Genomic DNA, 20,841 nt, shown 5'->3' on the forward strand with positions numbered 1-20,841 from the left:
CCTCCTACCTGGCTCTCTTGTTGATGCCACAAAAAAATTTGCAGAACCTGCTCCAGTCCTTGGCGCTGGTGTTTAAGAAATCTATCCAGTTGCCGCCTCCTGTCTTGTAGCATTTCAAGGAGATTGTCAATTTTTAAGCAGCTGCTGTGGGCTCCCTGAATCAGCTCTGGATTTGCATTTGGGCCCTCACATTTGAATTCTTCTATAAATTCAGTTAGTTCTTGGCTTTTATTTAGAAGAGCAAGTGACTTTTCTAAAAGCTCTGTAAGAACAGAATTTCATAAAAAAAAAAAAAAAGATGATTTGTAATTCTAAAAGTGTATTTCAAATATTACTCAAGTATTTTTAAAACTGTCTATTTGCATACATGAGCACAATGTATTTTGATGCATTGCATGAGCAGGTTATAAATACTTCTTTTGCAAGGTAAAAATCCTAAGATATTTCAGTTTGGACAAGTGTTATATAAACTACAAAGGTATAACAGCATATACCTGTACATATATATACATAAATGATGGTGTACTGAGAGCCATTGAGACAAATCCCAGAAGTGGTATTGTTTTCTCAAAACTGAGTTCTTTTTGATGGTTTCCCAATCCTCAGGTAAGCTGAAGAGGAATTTAGTACCCTGCTTTCTGTGTGGTAGCCTCTGCAGGTTTTCATTAGCAATACAAGCAAAGCTTAGGATCTTATGTGCCTCACAGACGTTGAAAGGAAACGTTCTCCTGGAGGCTGTTACAACCTTATGACTAAATAAATCATGCATATCATTAACACTTACCTTCTTTCCACAACCTCTATCTAGATACATTCAGGGTTAAAATTCAGTGGACTAGTACACTAATCACCTGTTATTCACGTGCGTGACTTTGTTCCAGCTGCTTAAAGTCATGTTGTACAAAAGCTATTAAACATTCAGTATAGGTCTTTCAAATGAAAAGGGAAAACTTTTAGGTAAGGAACAAGGAAGAAGGGGAGCCAAGCCAGAATAAGAGGCCAGGTAGGCATGAAAAAAAAGTTTAAGAAAGGAATATTTTCAGGAAGCTGCTAGTGAAGCAATCAGTGATAAGAAGGCGAAACATTCATTGGTAACTCTGTTAACTGTAATGAATTTTCCCACGGAAATGATGAATAGTTTTAGAATTTGCTTGACAATGAACCATAAAACCCTAGAAGACTACTTTTTAAAAAAATATGCACAGAAAGAGTAAAATCATCCTTCAAGGAGTCAGCATACAATTACATATCATCAGGAGTGAAAGACTGTTTGTACCTTTAGTATGATGCTCTTGTTGCAGAAGAAGTTCTTTCAAAGAGTCAATATTGTCAAACTCTTGGGCATTTTTCAGGAAATCTTCAACTTGATCTATTTTAACAGCAAACTGCATTAAGAAAAGAAAGAGTGAGAAGAAGCATGGTATAATCCCATGGGGGGATTCTAGCATAATCTGTATTATAAGGGAAGTTTATAAGAGGTTGTAAATTCTTGGAAAAAGGTGTTTTTAGTGACTGCTAGATACAGACAACTTGTGGCCTCTATACAAACCTTTTGAGGTTTGTTTTGTGAGTTTTTTCTGAGGTTCTCATTCATTGAGGGAACCCAAGTTTCAATTGACATACTCTATAATTACATTTTGTAACTTTATGGATTGTCTTTCCTACATACCCTTCAAACCTACTGAAAATAAATATGGAATTATCTGTTAATTTCAAAGCTTTCAATAAAATAACTTTACTATTTTCCTGTGTCCTATATTTTAAATATTAAAGCCTGCCATGCTTCAGGGAGATCTGGAACAAATATGGTCATTTGCTAAGATTGTTAAAAGTAAGATTTTAATTCTTTGACTTCCACTCTTGAAGGTGCAATTGCAAGTATGAGTAGCTCAGAGAGACCAGAGACATATTCTGCATCCTATACAACCTTTACAAACACTACCACTTCCTTTCAAGAATGAAAAAACCAGTAGAATTAAAACTTGTGGTTTAGTTTATGCAAAGCTGCAGAAATTTATGGTGAAATTAAAGAATATGAAAAGAAAGCACTCAGCTTTTTCTGCCTTTATCTATGTTTTTTTCCCTCTTGATCTGAATGCTATAAAAGAAATCCATTAGGTATCAACATTTAAAATTTGAGTTCTGTTTTTCACAAAAGACTATTCTTGAGATGCATTTTATCACAATAAAACAAAGACTTCCATAATCACAGACTGTCATCTAAAGAAAGAAAAGTCTTTCCACAAGAAGTTTCAACAACCTCTATTCAATCAATACTGTATTTCTTCTCCTCCATTATATATATATAATTAATGTGATTTGTGCTGTGCTCCATCTTGGATTTCTTAGGACAATTGGCAGTAGAATGGTTGATTCTGTTATTTTAAGTGGTATTGGGCTATTGGAGAAACAAAATTATCAGGGAGAATCATTAAACTCTTCAAAGCTCCAGGGATGTGGGAAGAATTGAATGTGAGACTACACAAACTGAGCACACATCTGCAGGGCTTTAGCTCCCTATGTATGAGTGAATTAGGATAAGAGATATAGAGAAACGAGTAAATGGGGAAAGACAACACTCTTAGATCTGTCTCTGGGCTCATACAACTGTCCTTTTGTGTGCATATGCACATGGAATTCTCAGATAAAGGGCTGGCAAGTTAGACTAATGTTTAGTTTGCATAATTACAATAGCTGTAAGGATATTTCAGTGTAAAAAATTTCAGTGGCCAACCTTCATTAAGCATTAGTGAAGGCATTTGAGAATTTCTGTCAATGTCAAATAATTTGAATTATAAGGAACAAATTATGTGCTGCAGAATGACTATAGTCACCTAATTACATATTCTAGGTTTTGGTCCAGTTCCAATTTTCACTGTCATTTTCTGTCAAGTACAAATTTTGGGGACATCATGAGTAAGACATTCCTTTAAGTCTAGATGGTCTTTCATCCAGTTTCATCCCAAACTACCCAAAGGGTGGAAAAGGAAGGATGCTTCTACAGATTTTTATTTCCTTCATTGCTTCAACCTTTAGGACTGCAGTGAACAAAGAAAAAATAGAGTAGATAGAGTACCTGTTAAGATGTGGTAGGTTTCAAATTAAGAGTCATTTGATTTAGATACAAACCTCCAGAGCATTTTCAAAGAACACTGAAGTAAGTTCCAGAAGTGCCTGTCGCTTCTCTAACATAATGATGAGGGCATCCCATGCATTCCCAAGGGTCTCTGCCATGGCATCATAAACCTGACTCTTTTCTTTGTTCTCCTCTGCAGCCTTGTCTGCTTCATGCAGCAAGTCCCATACTTGGTCTTCCAAAGCCTGAGGAGATAAAAAAAAAAAAAAAAAAAAAATAGGGAAAGAAGAAACCTGTAAACAGCATCCAGAACATCCTGCTGATACTAGTGTCAGGATATTTTGCCAGTGGGTCTGATAAACTACCCACAAGTCTCCTCCTATTACTTTATTTCCAGAGAATTTCTCTCTAACATTTAGATTCAAATGGGTTTAAATCTCCTTAAACATAGGTCTTCCTGGAAGTACCAGCAATGCAGATATTTTGGATGTTCTATCATGTGCCATCATACTACATTGTCTGACATTACAAGCTTTAGAAGTTTCTAAGGCAACTTATGAATGTCTCAGCACATCCAGACAAGTGTAGTTTGAACATTTATACAAATTCTCCAGAAAAAAACCCACCAAATTTATTCAGTGTCAAGTTCAGCTCATTGCATTGCTCAAGCTGGCCAACAAATAACAATACTCTTTCGTCACAAAAATGATTCTATTCTGGCGAAGAACATCACTTTTGGTATTTCATTCCCTTTACTAATCTCAACATGAGAAAGATGATTGCTATGTGAAAAACCTTTAGTGTCTCAGAAAAATTGATTAGCATTTATGGGTTTTGTTTTTATATTTTTCCTCAGCTTAGGTTTTATCATGGGCATGAATTACTAAAGTGCTATTTTCTGCTGTTATTACAAGTGCTATCCCATGAATGTGTAATGGGAAAAGAAATCTGTATTAGGCAAATTAAAATCTACGGTAACTCATTCTCATGACACGGACTCCAATAAAGGCTAAAGAGTTGGAAAAGCTCAAATTCTCCTGACAGATGCAAACAGAAAAAAAAAAACCTGCAGAAAACTTTATTGTTCTAAACACATAGCCCTAACCTCCAGTTCTCCCTAGACCTTGTATATTACACAAAGATGTGAGCTTGAACTGAATGGGCTCACCAGTTCTGTTTAAAAGCAGTCCTGTGAGAATAGTATAATAAACTATGGAACTTTTATGCTTTCTTCAAAAAAAAAAAAGACTTAAATTGTTTTAACTTAACTTTACAATCACCTACAAATACAAAGAGTGGTAAAATTAATAGGCATAAGAGCAGCTCCAACAAACCTATTTTTTTCTATAGTATATACGAAAGTCACTATCAGTGATGTGAATGCATGCCTATCATTTGGTGACAAACCCATCAAAAAGAGCACTTGATCAAAAGCCAGGATTCTAGAAACAATACATTCTCCATTTTTTTTTTCTGAATACCAGGATTGCGAACTGCTGCTTTCTAAACTTTTTGTAAAAGCAGTTCTTTTTGTTCAGTTGAATCCCTATCCTGATTGTCTCGCAGTATGAGAAGAAAAGGTCAAATCACCCAAATGCTACCTCTTCTGCCTTTAAGTATAAATCTAATTAACATTTATTTTAAACAATGCTTTGACTTTAAATTATGTTATTTGCATGGAGTAGATACTATCACCCTGATGTAACTATTGATAGCAACTGTTTTATATCTCCATTATACCACAATGAGTCAGGAATCCTATCAGTAAAAGCAAACGGCCTTGGAAATGTAATTAAAAATAGTCCAGTTAACTGTTATACAAGGATATTTATCTGTCTGACAAGGTAACTAAGGGTTGCTGTTGCAGGTGTTTTTCTAGTCTTACATGCAGCAGATAAACTCATTATTAGAAATAAAAGAGCAGCAGAACTGATTGTACAATTAATAAAACTTAAAACCTGGCTTCATCAAAATTAACGATAATGGTAAGTTACTGAACCAAGTTCATGAAAATTGTAAATGAAAACCCATCTTTCGCTGCAACAGTTCTTTCAACTCTTCCTTATTTGTTTGTGTCATTATTTCTCAATTATTCTCCTACTGTCAAAGCTATAAAAATTGTATTGTCCCTGTAGTACTGGTGTTTCCTAAATACATGCACAGTCTCTTCAGAGTCAAAAAAATACTCCCTTGTTTCTTTGTTCAACCTCAAAAAAAAAAAAAAAAGGCTAAACTGCAAGTATTAACTGCCAAGCACTACCTGCATTGCATGAATAGACCTAATAGACCTAAAGGAAGCTTGTTTTGTTTCCTAGCACCTAGAGGAAAAGATCTTGCAAAAGATTTAAGGCTAGAGCATAGAATAAAAGAAATATCATGACAGAAGATGAATGAATAGCATACACAAGGATGTGGTTTCATTGCTCTGTAATGGTAGGGTAGGATGAGGTTAATGTAGACATACTTACAAGATATAGCTGAAAATGCTTTATCAATATTTTTTATGTAAAGTGATTTTCACATTTCTTTATGCCAAATGTTTGATTTTAGCAGATACTTTTTCAAATAAAGTCAAAAGTAAGTGACATAAGCTAAAAATGTGAAAAATTCTTTTCTCATGACTTCATTCAAACTTTATTTGTTGGGTTTCCTAGTTGTGACATTTCTTTCAGACATCACAGAAATTCAGGAAAAGGGGACTGCATTTTACTATTGGAGAAACAATCCTGTAAAACAGGCTTTTAGTGGTGAATGAAGTTATGAGAAACCTGAAATAGATATTCCATAAAATGACATCAGCATTCTAAGTGTCCAACCAAAATCGTTCTGCTGATATTAAAAAGCTCACTTTAAGGCTGATACCTTGGGAAAAAAAATCTGAAGATTTAATATGCTAGCAGTCATTGTCTTCAGTTTAAAATGACAAAAAGGTGGGGATTATTTTCCCCTATATTCATCAAGGTGCCGGGAAATCAGTAAAAGGGTATTCACACCTCTCTTAGAAAATATATTACAGTTTACTGAAAATAAACTCCCTTTTCTTTTTCTGCTGGTAGTTGACTTCAGAAGTAAATGGCAGGTATGACAGCTTCATAGTAGGGCACACCTTTGTCTGCATTGTTCACTAGTTTGAGAACACTGCATTTTACATAAAGTCTTGACATCTTCATAGGTCAACACAACACTAACAGGAAGAAGGAAGTTACTTCTAGAAAACCACTTTACCTATCTTTTCAGAGCATGTCCTTGATTTTTCACTTAGTAATTTCAGATACACGATTCTCACAAGAAAATCAGATCAAACAAGGTAAACTTGCCTTACTACTGCAGTCACATTTCTATTGTTATGTAATGTCAGTAAAATTGGCAGTTAGACTTGTGCTCATCTTGCTAATTATGTCACTAAATTTGTTGCTAAGCTTTTGCACAAGGAACATTAACAAAGACTTTCTTTAACTGAAGCCATTTACCAACAGGTAAATGAGCTCACAACTATAATATGCTGCACTTTAAATAGTTCATACATTCAATAACTGCATTTTAGTCTTCTGAGATATTTCTAGAGCCAGCTGTTTCTGTTACTCTTTATATTTCACAGACAATATAAAGGCAAGATATGACATTTAGGTCCCATCAAAACAGACCTAGGTATTGATTCTCAAAATCTATTTTGAAAACACAGACAGATTGCTTGCAAGATGATTTTAAAGGCTATCTCAATAAAAGCACAGTATAAAACAATGTTTTTCTTACCACAAAGATATAGTCAAGGATAGTAGCTTTCCTGACATGGGGAATTTACTACTAATTTTCTGTGTCACACTGCTTTGTTCTCTGTTGCAATGCATCAAAATAATCAAGATTTTCTAACTTCATATGATAAAATAACACAAAATACCCAGAGGGGATAGAAAATCTTTTCACTCTTTCCTAACAGCTCAGCTTGCTCAAGGCAACAGTACTCAAGACCCAAATTCAACTATTTTACAATCAGAAAAAGAATATTCCAGAAGACTCACTAATAGGGAAATAAGTTTTTTAAAGTTATAAAAATTGAAAATAAATTAGATTTAAAAATTTCAATAGTTTAATTAATAGTAAATGAAAGTATATGAAAAGACAGTGAAAAAGAAAACAAAATAACAAAGGTTTCACATGCTAACTGGGTCATTCTCCGTTCTTATCATTTATCACTCAACACTAGAAAACAGCTGTTATGATCTTAACTTTGTTTTAAAATAGACCTGAGATTTAGGCATATGCACCATAACAAATTACTCTAATGTGATTTTTGATTCTTTCAATTTGATCGACTTGTACAATCATTTAGTATGAAGTGCAAGTTCATGTCAGAATTTAAATACTAAATGTCAATTTGCTTCTACAGAATGTTAAAACTTTCACCACTTGGATAGTTCTAAATTTTGGTGGAAAGCCTGGAAACTTGTGAGGATACTTGCTTCTCTGGGAATCTACCTACTCTCAACAGACAAGAGATAAACTCAACCCACAGTTTTAACAACTGATACCACAGCCAAGATTCTTGTCCCCTTCCCATCTGCTTCAAGAGTCCTGAAGAGAGCTAGAGTCCATGAAAAACTCTATTTCCAGTCTGCAAAGTGTGACTCTAGTGAAGAAGGAATCCATGAGATTGTTTCTGGAAGCAGTAATTTGCCAGCTGAGGAGAGAAACATAAAGCAACGGGGAGTGTACATAGATGGTTATTACAGAAAAAGCTGTGTATACTGTTTCTTTGCTCCCTCCACTTTGTGTTCCATGTCAGTTCAACAGGGTTGAGATAATCCAAATCCAGCTTGTTACTTTGCAAACTACTTCTTCCTTTGCTGTGAGTGCTTTGCTTCATCATAGATTCTTACATAGAATCATGGAATTGTTTGGTTGGAAAGACCTTTAAGATCACTGAGTCCAACCACTAGCCTAACACTGCTAAGCCCAGTAAAAAACTGTGTCCCTCAGGACCTCATCCGCATGGCTTTTAAATGTGTCCAGGGATGGTTATTCCACCACCTCCCTGGGCAGCCCATTCCAGTGTTTAATAAACCTCTTGGTGAAAAAGTTCTTGGTATCAAACCTAAATCTTCCTAGGAGCAACTTGAGGCCGTTTCCTCTTGTTCTATCCCTCATTACTTGGGAGAAGAGACCGATCCCCACTTCATTATAACCTCTTTTCACATAGTTGTAAAGAGTGATCATGTCTCCTCTCAGCCTCCGTTTTTCCAGACTAAACAATTCCACTTCCCTCAGCTGTTCCTCATAAAACTTGTTTTGTAGACTCTTCACCAGCTTTGTTGCTCATCTTCTTTATCCCCAAAGGCTCTAAGGAAGGTGAAAAGTCATATGATTTTTTTACTTTTTTCAACTAAGTTAAAATTATTTCCTTAGATTGGAAGTCAATGTTTCTTTAACTCATTTGGTCTCTCCTCTGACTTCCACAGAGCCTAGAAACAGGTTAACACTTGGAAGTATTTAACTAGCTTGTTATCTGCTTGATATCTAAAGTATGTTAATTTTATCAAAAAAGTTTTACTGAAAACTTACTCAAGCTGGTTCAAGGAAATTTTTGTTAGACTACAACCATCACATAAACACCAATCCAACCTTAAAGAACCCCAAACCCCTGTAGCAGGTAGGTGGAATTTATGCTGCCCTCTGACAAGCTGTTTTAAAGGAAAAAGGACTAACAATATCTTTTAACTGTATCTGGGCTTTAGAAGACCCATGTTGATAGACTCTGCTGAGGAAATTCAGAAGATTCCCACATGCCCTGGGAAAGGACATGTCCTGTAGATCTCTCCAATCACACTATTAAAGACTCATACTCTGAATTTACTTCATCAGAAACAGCTATGAATAAACTGAATTTGGTCTTTAGCATTTTTTCACACTTAGGTAGTAGCAACTAAATTACTTAGACACTCACAATGGATGCTTGAATCATCAGGAAAAAAACCCGTATTGAGAAGCTAATTCATGAAACAAGTAAAGGGAAACTGTGAGACATTTTTATCCTTTTGAGTATCCATACACTTACCATTAAAAATACCACATCTCAAAAATAGGATATTGATTCATAAAATTAACATAACAGAGAAAAACTTAATCAATAGCATCTGTCCATAAGTTAAAGTATATAGAGAGCTGTCATTTCCTATGTAGCATGAAATATTTGTACTGTCTTACAGAGAATTTTGAGTGCATTAACAAGTATTTCATCTTAACTTGAACAGCATTGACATCAAAGCACAGAGAACAGGTTGAGAAAGCAATGTTCAGAGTATCAGTATGTCTTAAAAATAACACTATTTATAAAGCAGCCATTTTAGTACCACTGGATAAAAAGTAATGAAGTACTAAGATAAGCCATTACTATGTTTCTTTCTTACTGAAGCACAAAAAGGTTAGATGCACAATAACTCTATAAATAAAGCAGTGTCAATCATTAGTTATCCAGCATGAGATTTTCTTAACATTCTGGAACAGCTCTGTAATTATCTAACAACAGAAATGAGGATGTGATACTGATAGTCTCTTTAATGGTTCAACATCTTAATAATAATTTATTAAAATAAATAATTGTCATTAATTAATAAACACATATTTTTTAAAAGGGTAAGATATGTTCAGAATTTCACACACAGATTGTCACTAGTACTTTAATTTCCCTAAAACTATCATAACACTTTGACAGCTGTCCAGAATACACCGTGGAAAACTATCATCTGAGGTGGCTCCATTTGGAATTTCTTGGGAAAGCCTGACTGTTTAAAGAGCTGACTGTTTCATTGTCGGGAGTTTTGTGGAGACTTGGCTAGAGAAAAGAGGACATGATAGAATACAGCTGGTTAGGCAGTAAGCATTAAGCGATAAGATATTGGACTCCTGCTCAAGGCCTTGAGAGCAAGAGAGCTGTATGATAACAGGATGAAAAAGCAGGAGCTTAGTTTGGGTTAAGCAGCCACAAGTATCTGGAGTTTGTTGAAACAAGGGCGAGGTTTGCACCTAATTGGGAACCAATGATGAGCTTAGCTTTTGCAATATGTATGAGCTTGATTATTGTATCTATAAAAGAGTTGTATCTTTGCAAATAAAGTTGAGACTTGTTGCACTACAGGGTGGGCTTGTCTCCCGTCGTCTTCAGCATTTCATATTTTGAAATAAAATTATGCATGTATTTACCCTAATATTACATCAGTTTCAACATATTAAAAAAAACATTTCAAAGGGTAAATCTTTCTTAACTACTCCGGATCTTATTAATATTTACAAATATCTAAAGGGTGGGTGTCAGGAGGTTGGGGCATCCCTTTTTTCTATTGTATCTAGCAACAGGACAAGGGGTAATGGGTGAAGCTGGAACAGAAGAAGTTCACTTAAACATAAGAAAAAACTATTTCACTGTGAGGGTGAGGGAGCAGTGGAACAAGCTGCCCAGAGGGGTTGTGGAGTCTCCTTCCTTGGAGGTCTTCAAGACCCGCCTGAACATGTTCCTATGCGACCTGATCTAGGTGACCCTGCTTCTGCAGGGGGGCTGGACTAGATGATCTCTAAAGGTCCCTTTCAACCCCTACCATTCTATGAGAATAGTCACTGTAAAATTGGTGTAATGCCAAGAAGTAGATTTCCTTCATTTAGAAACCTATTTTCTGAACAAGATGTTAATTAATATTTGTACCTGACCAGTATGTTATATTTTCCACTAATTCATTAGCTAGAGGCACATAATCCCCAAGACACAAACAAAACTAGGATAACTTTTGAAAACTATCAATTATGATTTCATGCAGTTGTTTTTTTTCCATTCAATTACTATGTGATGAATTCAAGTCCAATCAATAAGAAACTGAAATTTGAAAGTTAAAGCAAACTAAACAGCTATATTCAATGAAATGCAAAAGTAGTGTATATAAAGTTACAAAAAAAAGAGTTAGGAAATTGTTCATGTGTGATAACCTTGTAGATTTTATAACTGATCCATGAAAATTTTTAAATACAGACTTGATTTTTTTATTTAATATCCACTGAAAATGGTTCACATGTAAAAACATCTGTGTATTTTATTATTTTAAAATAATAGCTCCTGGAATACTACAGTAACCTAAAGTAGTGTCACAGAAGTTGTCATTTTGTCTGGCACAACAGGACACAGGTGCATTTTGAGAACATAAGCTAGCAAAAAAAAAAAAGAAAATATATTACAGGAAACATTACTTTGGTGAGGAAGAGTTCAAATACATAAGGCAATCTTCAAAGCGATCCTAAGGTTTTATAGTCGAGAGTTTGAAATCATGCTTTCCATAACTGTCAAAGCCATTAGTTACTGTGAACTTTTCAAATATTTATCCTTAACTGTTTCAGTTTTTATATACTACATACAGAAATAGTTTATTTTTTAATGGAATAGAGTAATAAATGAATTTTATCAGTCTGGCTTTTATCCTGATTAAGATAAATGGATTACTGTTTTTATACTTTTCAGCATAAACTTTTTATCCACACAGAACCATATAATAATTAAGGTTGGAAGGGACTCTGCAGGCCATTTGTCCAATCCCTTTTCCAAATTTCTCAAGAACTGATCCCATGGTGTCTTGCACATGTCCAATAATGGATATTGCAGAACTTCTCTGTTCTACTTGTTCCAGAATTTAACCACCTTCATGATCAAACTTTTTTTTTTTCCTAATTTCTAATTGGAATTTCTTTTTATCCAACTTAAAATTTTTGTCCTGGAAGCAAACTTCATACAAAGAAAAAAAAAATCTTTCCATCAAAAAATGGTAACTCATAGAAATCAATATAAATCACAGAACCCTGAATTTTGGTAAGGTGGTCTTTTTTTTTTTTTTTAATTGAATTAACTTAATAGAGCTTTCCAGAAAAGCTTTACCTTAACTTCAAACATTTTTGGAATTGGATGTTTCAATTTTCTGGTTTTGCATGAGTTCAGTGAACACTTTTAAAAAGCATTGTTTCAATTAAATGAAAACAAATTTGGAAGGATAAAGGATAAAAAAGTTTGGGCTTGTGTTTGTTTTTTCAATTTGAATAAGGGAAAGAACAGAAACATATCCAGCTCTGAGAATGTGATACTGTTATTTCTCAAATTAACAGTTGTGTGTGATATAAATACATCCAGAGCACTTTTCAATTCATATGGTTTTTTTCTTTTTATGAACTTGCATTCCTTGTGAACATAATAAATACAATGGTATTTTTGTCTTTGGGCTCTGAGGAGCTGGCACGAAGTTTAACAATATAAGGAATGCTTAGCATGTAAACAAAAAGGAGCTTGTACAAACATGTGTAACTTTTGTTGGTCTCAGTAAAACCCTGTCAGAAAAATATTGTTTTAAAAACTACAGGTCTGTTTCTGCGAGATGCTATTTTTGCTTTCCACTTCCATATCACTGTATTCAGCATACAAAAAAAAAAAACATTGGTAGTTTAAAAGGAACTATGTTCTGGTTAAGATTTATTGAGAGGAAACTATCAGGGATACAATTCCAGGCATCTGGTGTGCATGCTCTCTGTCTGGTAATACAGCAGTTGTTCAGCCACACAACTCTCCCCCAACTCATTTTCAGAGTACATTTGTCTCTGATATTGTAGCAAAGGCAGAGTGAGAATAGATTAAGGTCTAGATGCATCTTTTTATGTAAACTGTGATGGATAGTATGGCTCTTGTACTCATTTGTTCACAGCTCATTATTTGGGTACTTTATGTTCAGGTACAAAGTCATGGAAAGAGAAGAAAAGTCTTTTCCCTTTCCTGATTTTCTACGCTGAACCAACTTTGGCCTACTAGACTACACATTTAACTACACTTCTGCTGTGTATTCACAGAATCACACAGAATCTCAAGGGCTGGAATGGACCTCAAAATCTTCTAGAGTGCAGAACAAAGAAGACAGAGGAAGATACTCAGCAGTCAGAGAAACTGAAGCATTATCTGAGACAGGCAAAGTCTTGAAGAAAATAAGGACTAGATATGATCGGCAATTAAACTTCCTAGAGGCCTAGGGAGGATAACATAGTCTATATGTTGCAAGCCAAAATACCACACAGAACTGCTAACATAAGGAAAAAACTAAAGGTAAAGACAAGATTGATGATGTCCAGGTTGAGATTAAAAAAAAAAAAAAACTAAATATGAGCCAGCAATGTGCCCTCTTGGCCAAGAAGGCCAATGGCATCCTGGGATGCATCAAGAAGAGTGTGGCCAGCAGGTCAAGGCAGGTTCTTCTCCTCCTCTCCTCTGCCCTGGTGAGGCCTCATCTGGAGTACTGTGTCCAGTTCTGGACTCCCCAGCTCAAGGGGGACAGAGAACTTCTGGAGAGATTCCAAGGCAGGGCCACCAAGGTGATCAGGGGAATGGAACATCTTTCATACAAGGAAAGGCTGCGGGATCTGGGGCTGTTTAGTCTGGAGAAGAGGAGACTCAGGGGGGATCCTATTAACATTTATAAATATCTAAAGAGTGGGTGTCAGAAGGTTGGGACATCCCTTTTTTCTATTGTATCTAGCAACAGGACAAGGGGTAATGGGTGAAGCTGGAACAGAAAAAGTTCACTTAAACATAAGGAAAAACTATTTCACTGTGAGGGTGACGGAGCAGTGGCACAGGCTGCCCAGAGGGGTTGTGGAGTCTCCTTCCTTGGAGGTCTTCAAGACTTGTCTGGATATGTTCCTATGCAACCTGATCTAGGTGACCCTGCTTCTGCTGGGAGGTTGGACCTAGATGATCTCTAACGGTCCCTTCCAACCCCTACCATTCTGTGATTCTGTGAAAATTAAAAATTCTGAACATTAAATGCAGTAATGTTCTAAAAATTACTGCTTTCTCATTCAATAGGTCTGTTCCTACTACCCTTTAAAGTACTATTTGCCCTTATTCAGAGCCAGACTGTTTAGGGATTTTTAGCTCCTGTTAACATTGTTACATCAAAACCAATTCCCTGGAACAGCAAGCTGGATTACATTCCTTTTCCTCTAGCATTAGAAGTACTATAAACTGATCAGTAGTCACTGTGCCAAATTTTATCCTTGCTTACACCTGTGAATCCTCAGCATAAGTCAATGAAAGAATTTTGACTGAATATTTTTATTATAACTTACAATACATGTACTTGGCTAAGAAAGAATAAGCTAAAAGGGACGATCAACATCCAGAATGAGTTTACAAAATGCCATGAGATAATGCCAGCGTGGTCAATTATTCCATAAATTATCTTCCAAAAGTCTATGTGTTTTTCAGCACTGATTCCAAAGATGTATTTAGTATTAATTATCTAACTCTTCCCTTACGTGGGAATAGTTTCATTTTCAACTCAATGCTAGTTCAGGAATTTTTTGCCTATTCTGCACAAATGTTTAACTTTGAATTGTGTCGAACTAATCAGTGTAGTTAAGCATACGTGGTGCCCAGTATTGGTATCTGTCAGGAAACATGATTTATTTTGCCTTGTTTAAGATACAACAACAAAAGAAACAGAAAAACAATTCAAAGTCACCTCACCGATGTAATTTAAATTCAGGTGACTGAAAAATTCCACAATATACAAAGTTATATCTGTTTCTTTGGAATCCAAGTGGAGAAATTCTTAATTATACTGTTTCCTACTTGTAAAACAATTCTAGCCATAAAGTGAAAGAAAAAGAGCATCTTTACTATTGTTGTCAGAAAATAGTAATTAACGCTAGGTATATTTTTCCTGTGCAGAAGAAAATTCCAGTGCATATTTTTATCTGTTACACTGGCAAAGGCTAAACATGTTTGGGTTTTTTTTTTCCTATATACAGTTTAATCTGATGATCACACTGCAACAAGAGATCTAGGCAGCTATGTCTAAAGTTGCACCTGGACTATAATGACTAGATGTATTTTTGAGTGGTCTTATGACACCTTACCTTAAGTTTAGCTAGGAGGAATTCATGATCTTGAAGTAGTTTTTTAGCTTCATCTTGATTGCTGCCAATTTCTAATAAATTTGGTGTTGATTCAGCCAGCTGAAGTTTTACCCATTTTCCACACTGTAATAAGTAAACATTTACAGCCTTCAGAAAACACAAGCTTTCCTTAATTTAATTACTCACATAGACTCTCAGGTCACACATACTTTCCGTGGTCATAGAAGCACAGAGATCCATGAACATGTATTTGATTGAAGAATGAAAGCACAGAGGATTCACTATTTGAAATAGTTATCAAAATCCCAGACTCTAGTGTCATTCAATTGCTACTGTAAATTTTGTTTAATCTGGGAAGAGTTAGAGTATCATGATGAGCCAAAAAGTTTTCTCCAACTCATCTGCCCTTTCAGATGAAGATTACATAGATAGTTCAGGAAACTTCATGGGTGAGGGAGTGGGTGGAAGGTATAAATATATTACAACAGATGCAAAAACCATAACCCTAAATCTTATTTCTACCACTTGTGTACTGAATATATAAAGCGAGAGAGATTGTACAACTAGCTGTAAGGACACTTTGGAACAAGAATCCAAACAGTAATCTCCCATTGTATCCTGGAGAATATAGAAAGAAAGGAAGCTTGATAACGACCCAAAGCATAGCTAATTCTTTCCTCACTGTGTTGCAGAATTGCTGCAGTCTGAAAAGTATGGTGTTAAGCAACACAACAGTGTTGTCACTGCAGGCTAGCATGGTTCCTACTCCATATGGGAAAAACAAATGTTTTCACTCTAAACTTAACTCTCCTTGCAAGAAAATTACCTGTCTGCTGCAGCAGTGTCCCAGGAAGTTTGAGACTGGCATACAACTGAGGTAACCACATCCAGAATAATCACTCTAATTCTGTGACAGCCTGACTCATTATCACCTGTATTCTGCACTACAGACAAATTCTAGTGGCTGGGACTTGTGCATTTTCCAAGTTGCCTGGAGAATGCAGAATCAAATCATCAACAAATTCCAGCTAGGATTCAGTACCTAGGCATCCAGCTTTACTGCCCATGGCAATTTCAGCTTAGAGAACAGGCCTTCAGGTGATTAAAAGCACAACTATATATGCACAAAGGCTTCTACTAAAACATACGTGAATGTAAATTCGTGGCTTTCAGAAATAATCCCTCCTTATCAGGTTTAGGATTTTTCCCCCAGTAAATACCTAAAAAAAACCACCACGATCTGCATTTATGGAGTTGGTAGACTACTTATGTAAAAATTTTGCTGAGTATAGTCTAAAAATGACTCCTGAAGAGTCTCAAATATTATTAAAGGTAACATGATGCTTAACAACACATTTTAATGCCTTAGTATTTATTTCTCACTTTTTAAACAGAGCAAGAGAAAATCCTTGCCTCTAAGAACCTACATGTTTTGATTAGTTTATTTATTCTATTTATAAAAACAACCAGCCACAAACAGAAAATGTAAACATAAGCAAGTATTAATTTCCAAAGAAACTCTATTAGATATTAACTGTTGAAATGATCTTGCCATATTTTATGATAACTATTTGTTTTGACAGAATGCATAAAAGCAGCAATCACTGAGTAGCAGAAAGCCAAAACATACTAACAGTTGCTGCCTTACCTTAAGTACAGCTATAACGATACTGGCTTCCCCAGCCTGAACAGCAACTGAACTGACTGTTGTTGTAGAAAGCTTCTGCTCCAAACTGACTTCATTTGACATGGTGTTTCAACATGGGACTTCATACATTAAAGCCGACTTGAAATGCTCTGGTAAGGTCTCCTCTTCATTTCAGAAAGCAACAGAGCTGCTTGGATTCATTCAGTGAAACAGCTCAGCTAACACTGATTAGTCTGCCAAACGAAAGAACAGGAGGTTAAAAATAGACAAGTCCATTGAGTTTATCATTTGAGAGAGAGATTTGACACACCCCTAGAGTTTAGTAGCATTAAGCTGCCTGTTCTTTTCTGTCACCATCTGAAGAATGAGGGGCTTCTTCTATGAACATCACCTGACACTGTCTAACCAAAGGAAAATAAGAGTCTCAAAACAGCTAGAAATTGAGTCTCAACAGACAAACTCAACATTTTGATATTTCAAAACATTCAACTATACAGTCTACATTTTCCACATTCTACAAGTAAAATATCTTTGTGTTTACTAGTTACTGAATATATTTCCTCAACATAATTCTTCCACTGAGTCAAATTATTTAAACAGGATGAACATGTATATACAAGTCAGATGCTGAATTAAAACAGATGAGGATTTTTAATCCAAAGGCATTTTAAAATACATTGACAATAAAAAACAGAGAAAGAAACCAAATACTTTTTGTGAGTTAAGTAGCATTTCATGTCTGCCTAAGAGTAAGATAATTTAGTCACTTTTCAGTTTATTCAGTAGTTGTTTCTATAGTGTCCATTTTGTTCTAAATGAGCATAAGTAAGATCTCTCTAATAATTGCTCAAACTCCATTTAAGTTTTTTATTCCATGCAGGGAAATTAAGGTACGTTTAAAATCACAGTATGGAATATAAATTCTGTTGCCAGTAGCACAGAGCATGCCACAAGTAGTCTACAGTACAAAACAGCAGCTGCTAGGTTTCCTTCCACAGAACAGCTGAGACACTAATGTTTAGATTTGCAGGTCACTCTGGAAACACAATCTCACCCAAGAAACTACCGACTTAAGTCTCCTGTAAGCATCTTCTTGATTTGTTCAGAAGTGGGACATTTAGGTAAGTTTTTATATAAACTAAATTTGTTAATTACAAATTAGAACATATATCTGCAATGAAACGAAAACCTGGAAGCAAATCGTAAAGAGTTTTGGACTAGAAGAAATGTAGGGTAGATTACAAGGAATTTGAATACATATGTGAAGGTCTGTGATTTGGTTTGTTTGTTCATCCCTTCTCCCACTGTTGGAAGATCATAATCTTAATCTGATTGCCATATTCAAAACTAAAAATTTCAAATGAGGTATCCAGAAGAACATTGTAGTGGTTTGTGCCAAATTAAACATACTTGGCCAGTCAAAACAATTTTCCTATCCCTCATGCCACATGAACCCTCAAAGTTGCCAACAAGGGAAAGTTTTTGAAACTCCTTGCAACACCTGTGAGAAGCCCACAGACCCCTGCCTCTGAAACATTATATAGGTACTCATGAGACTCACATGGGTATTTGCGAAATAGGTATGGTGAAACAAAATGTTTGATATTTAATAGCCACACTGAGGCTATTAACTGGAGGGTAGAAGTCCTTAAGAAAAATCTCAGAACCTGTTTTGTTTTGACACTCAAGATTTCCAAAAAGCATTAAAAACTACAAGACTTTGGATTTTCTCTATAAGCAAGACCAAAAACAAGCAGGACTTGACTGCTGGAAAATTGACTGGAAAAGAACCAGCCTGTTCTTGTTAGTCTTACAAAAGGAGTTGCAAACCAATTGTGATTCTATGTCAAAGCATGCCCTTGAGGTTTTGTTCTCTCATAAGCACATTTTGAGCATACTTTTTCATGGCCCAAGTTGGGCCAATCCATCATCTCTCTAGGATGGCCAGATATAATATCTGCTTTTCATTCAGGTTAAACAAGGAATCATTTTTCATAGTGCTGACAGCTGGAAATCATGGAAACCCACCACACTCCAGAAGCTGGCCATAAGCAAGTTTGACAGCAGCTGAGTCAAGTGATTAAAAATGTCTGATTTGAAAAAAAAAAAAAAGCACAGATATTGTATTCCTTTGGTTTATGCTAAGCATAAGAGATAGTGACAGAGAAATATCTGAGAACCAGGAAGCGAAATGGTAGCAAGAAATCGGTAAAGATGATATACTAAAACCCTGAGAGGAAAAGCAGAGGATTTTAGTATTGCATGATGATCCATTTCAGCTGTGTCCAGGGAAACAAAGTTTAACAAGTACTCCATTCTCATTCTTGTTTACTTATCTATCTGTCATCTGCCCCTCTGTCTAAGATAAACACAAATCTCACTAAAAGCTAGAAGCAAGCAGGCTTCTGTGTCAGTAGAGACACTTTTGCTACTGATACATGAGAGCTGAGAGCAAGAATGACAAGAAACTAGCATTCACCAGCTGTCCATGAGAAACAATGGACCTGAACAAATGAACGTATGAACAAATGAAATAATATCAAGAGGAAAAAAAATGTGTCTCTTTAGCATAATGTCAGGTATTATCTGCCTACTTTAAGTACAGGTCTATGTAAAAAAGGATTTGAGAGGTAAACATGATAAAACTCACTTCATTTTCAGCATGGAGTATGTCTTATCAGCAGCTTTTTCTCATATGGCAGAGGAAGTGTGCTAATCACAGCTTTGACAGTTATGCATAGGCAAGGGGCCTATACCTTTATTGGAGATAACTTGCTTTTTGTTCAGAGCTTTGGAGCTACCAGTGCACTAAGGAAATGACTCCAGGAGCAACACAGTTAACTCCCTTTAGCCTCAAAGATGTGAGGTCCTTCACTTTGAGGGGTTTGTAAATATAACAAGTGTCCTTTTCTTTCCTTGTCTTATGCCTAGGACAACAGCCCTATACACAGGAAGGGAAGGAAGGTGAACAAGGAAAGGAAGCATCACTCAAGCTGGTGGGTTTCATGCAGCTTGGAAAATGGTCCACAAACACTAGTTCTTTCTGTCAGCCCTACATGAATGAGGGACAAAGATGCCAGACTTGAAGTCTGTGGTTACTGTTTTTTGTTGGGTCCTACCACGCTTTTGAGTAAGCACCATTTTCAGATATTGTCAGGAAGGACAGCATGAGGGCATGAAAGCAAGCAAACTGCAACTCTTCCCCAGAATCATAAGGAATGAACTGTGTAGCCATGGAGGTCATATACAAGGTTGAGGGTTGAGCAGAAGTAGGTACCTCTACTGGAAGAGGCTCCTTTTTACCCTACACTGGTTGAGTAAGTTTGTAAGATGACAAATTGGTTGAAATTCTAAACCAAATTTTGTCCTTTTTAAAAACCAAAACTGTATATGATAATAACCATCGCTTCAGCAGCAGCAGTTAGGTGAGGGAGGGAATAAACAGAGATACCTCCTCCCAGAAGTCAAAAAGTACATGAACGGCACGTGGACAACAGTAATATTGTGTTGTTCTTAACACTTAATTAGAAAGAAGTATTTCTTGCAGAGAATCACATTATGAAGCATTATAGTTTCTACCTTCTATTCTGTAGCTTCTGTATCCATTCTTCTATGCATCACCTTGATAAAACCCCTTTTACTCTTGCTTCTTTATCATTAGGCCTGAAGACACTTTATACCACTCAAATGAAAAAAAAGAATGTATCATCAAATGAAGCAAAGATCAAAAGCAAAGGTATCTTGGTTCATCCCTGTCACACTAAATGAGTAAAAAAATCAAAACAACAAAAAACAAAAAAAAACTCCACTGTTAACTTTAAAACCAACAATGCATCAGAGCTCAAGAAGCCAGTAGTTTAACATTGCTGGTTTGGTGCAATGGTAAGTGCAAAATCATCATTAGTTTGCTTCCAAGGACCTATATAGTAAACCTATACAGTAAACAGATTTAGGAAGCAATGATAGTTGATACACTTCAGTCCACTGATCATTAATTTTTACGTCTCACTCTTTCATCCCAAAGCATTCCCTTCACTACATCCCTCTTTTCACATCCCAGAGGATTTCACAAAGCAATATATGCTATTTTTAAAATAGATAAACATGACAACAAAATGTGCTAGCATGTCAAAATGGTACCTAAATCTCAACTATTCATGAAATGATAAAAGAGATGCACCAAATTTAA

At 35.7% G+C, this 20,841-nt stretch overlaps 1 protein-coding gene across 1 annotated transcript in view; it reads right to left on the reverse strand.

The window, feature by feature from the left end:
• The window catches only part of CCDC141 (coiled-coil domain containing 141), a 79,937-nt gene extending 63,141 nt beyond the window's left edge, over nt 1-16,796 (reverse strand). The window contains 5 exon segments of the mRNA XM_062004898.1: nt 9-262; nt 1,277-1,385; nt 3,130-3,321; nt 15,005-15,127; nt 16,653-16,796. Coding sequence (XP_061860882.1) covers nt 9-262; nt 1,277-1,385; nt 3,130-3,321; nt 15,005-15,127; nt 16,653-16,754 — 780 coding nt within the window. The 5' untranslated portion in view covers nt 16,755-16,796.
• Nucleotides 16,797-20,841: the final 4,045 nt, after the last annotated feature.

This window comes from Colius striatus, chromosome 11, assembly GCF_028858725.1.
Source record: "Colius striatus isolate bColStr4 chromosome 11, bColStr4.1.hap1, whole genome shotgun sequence".
NCBI lineage: Eukaryota > Metazoa > Chordata > Aves > Coliiformes > Coliidae > Colius > Colius striatus.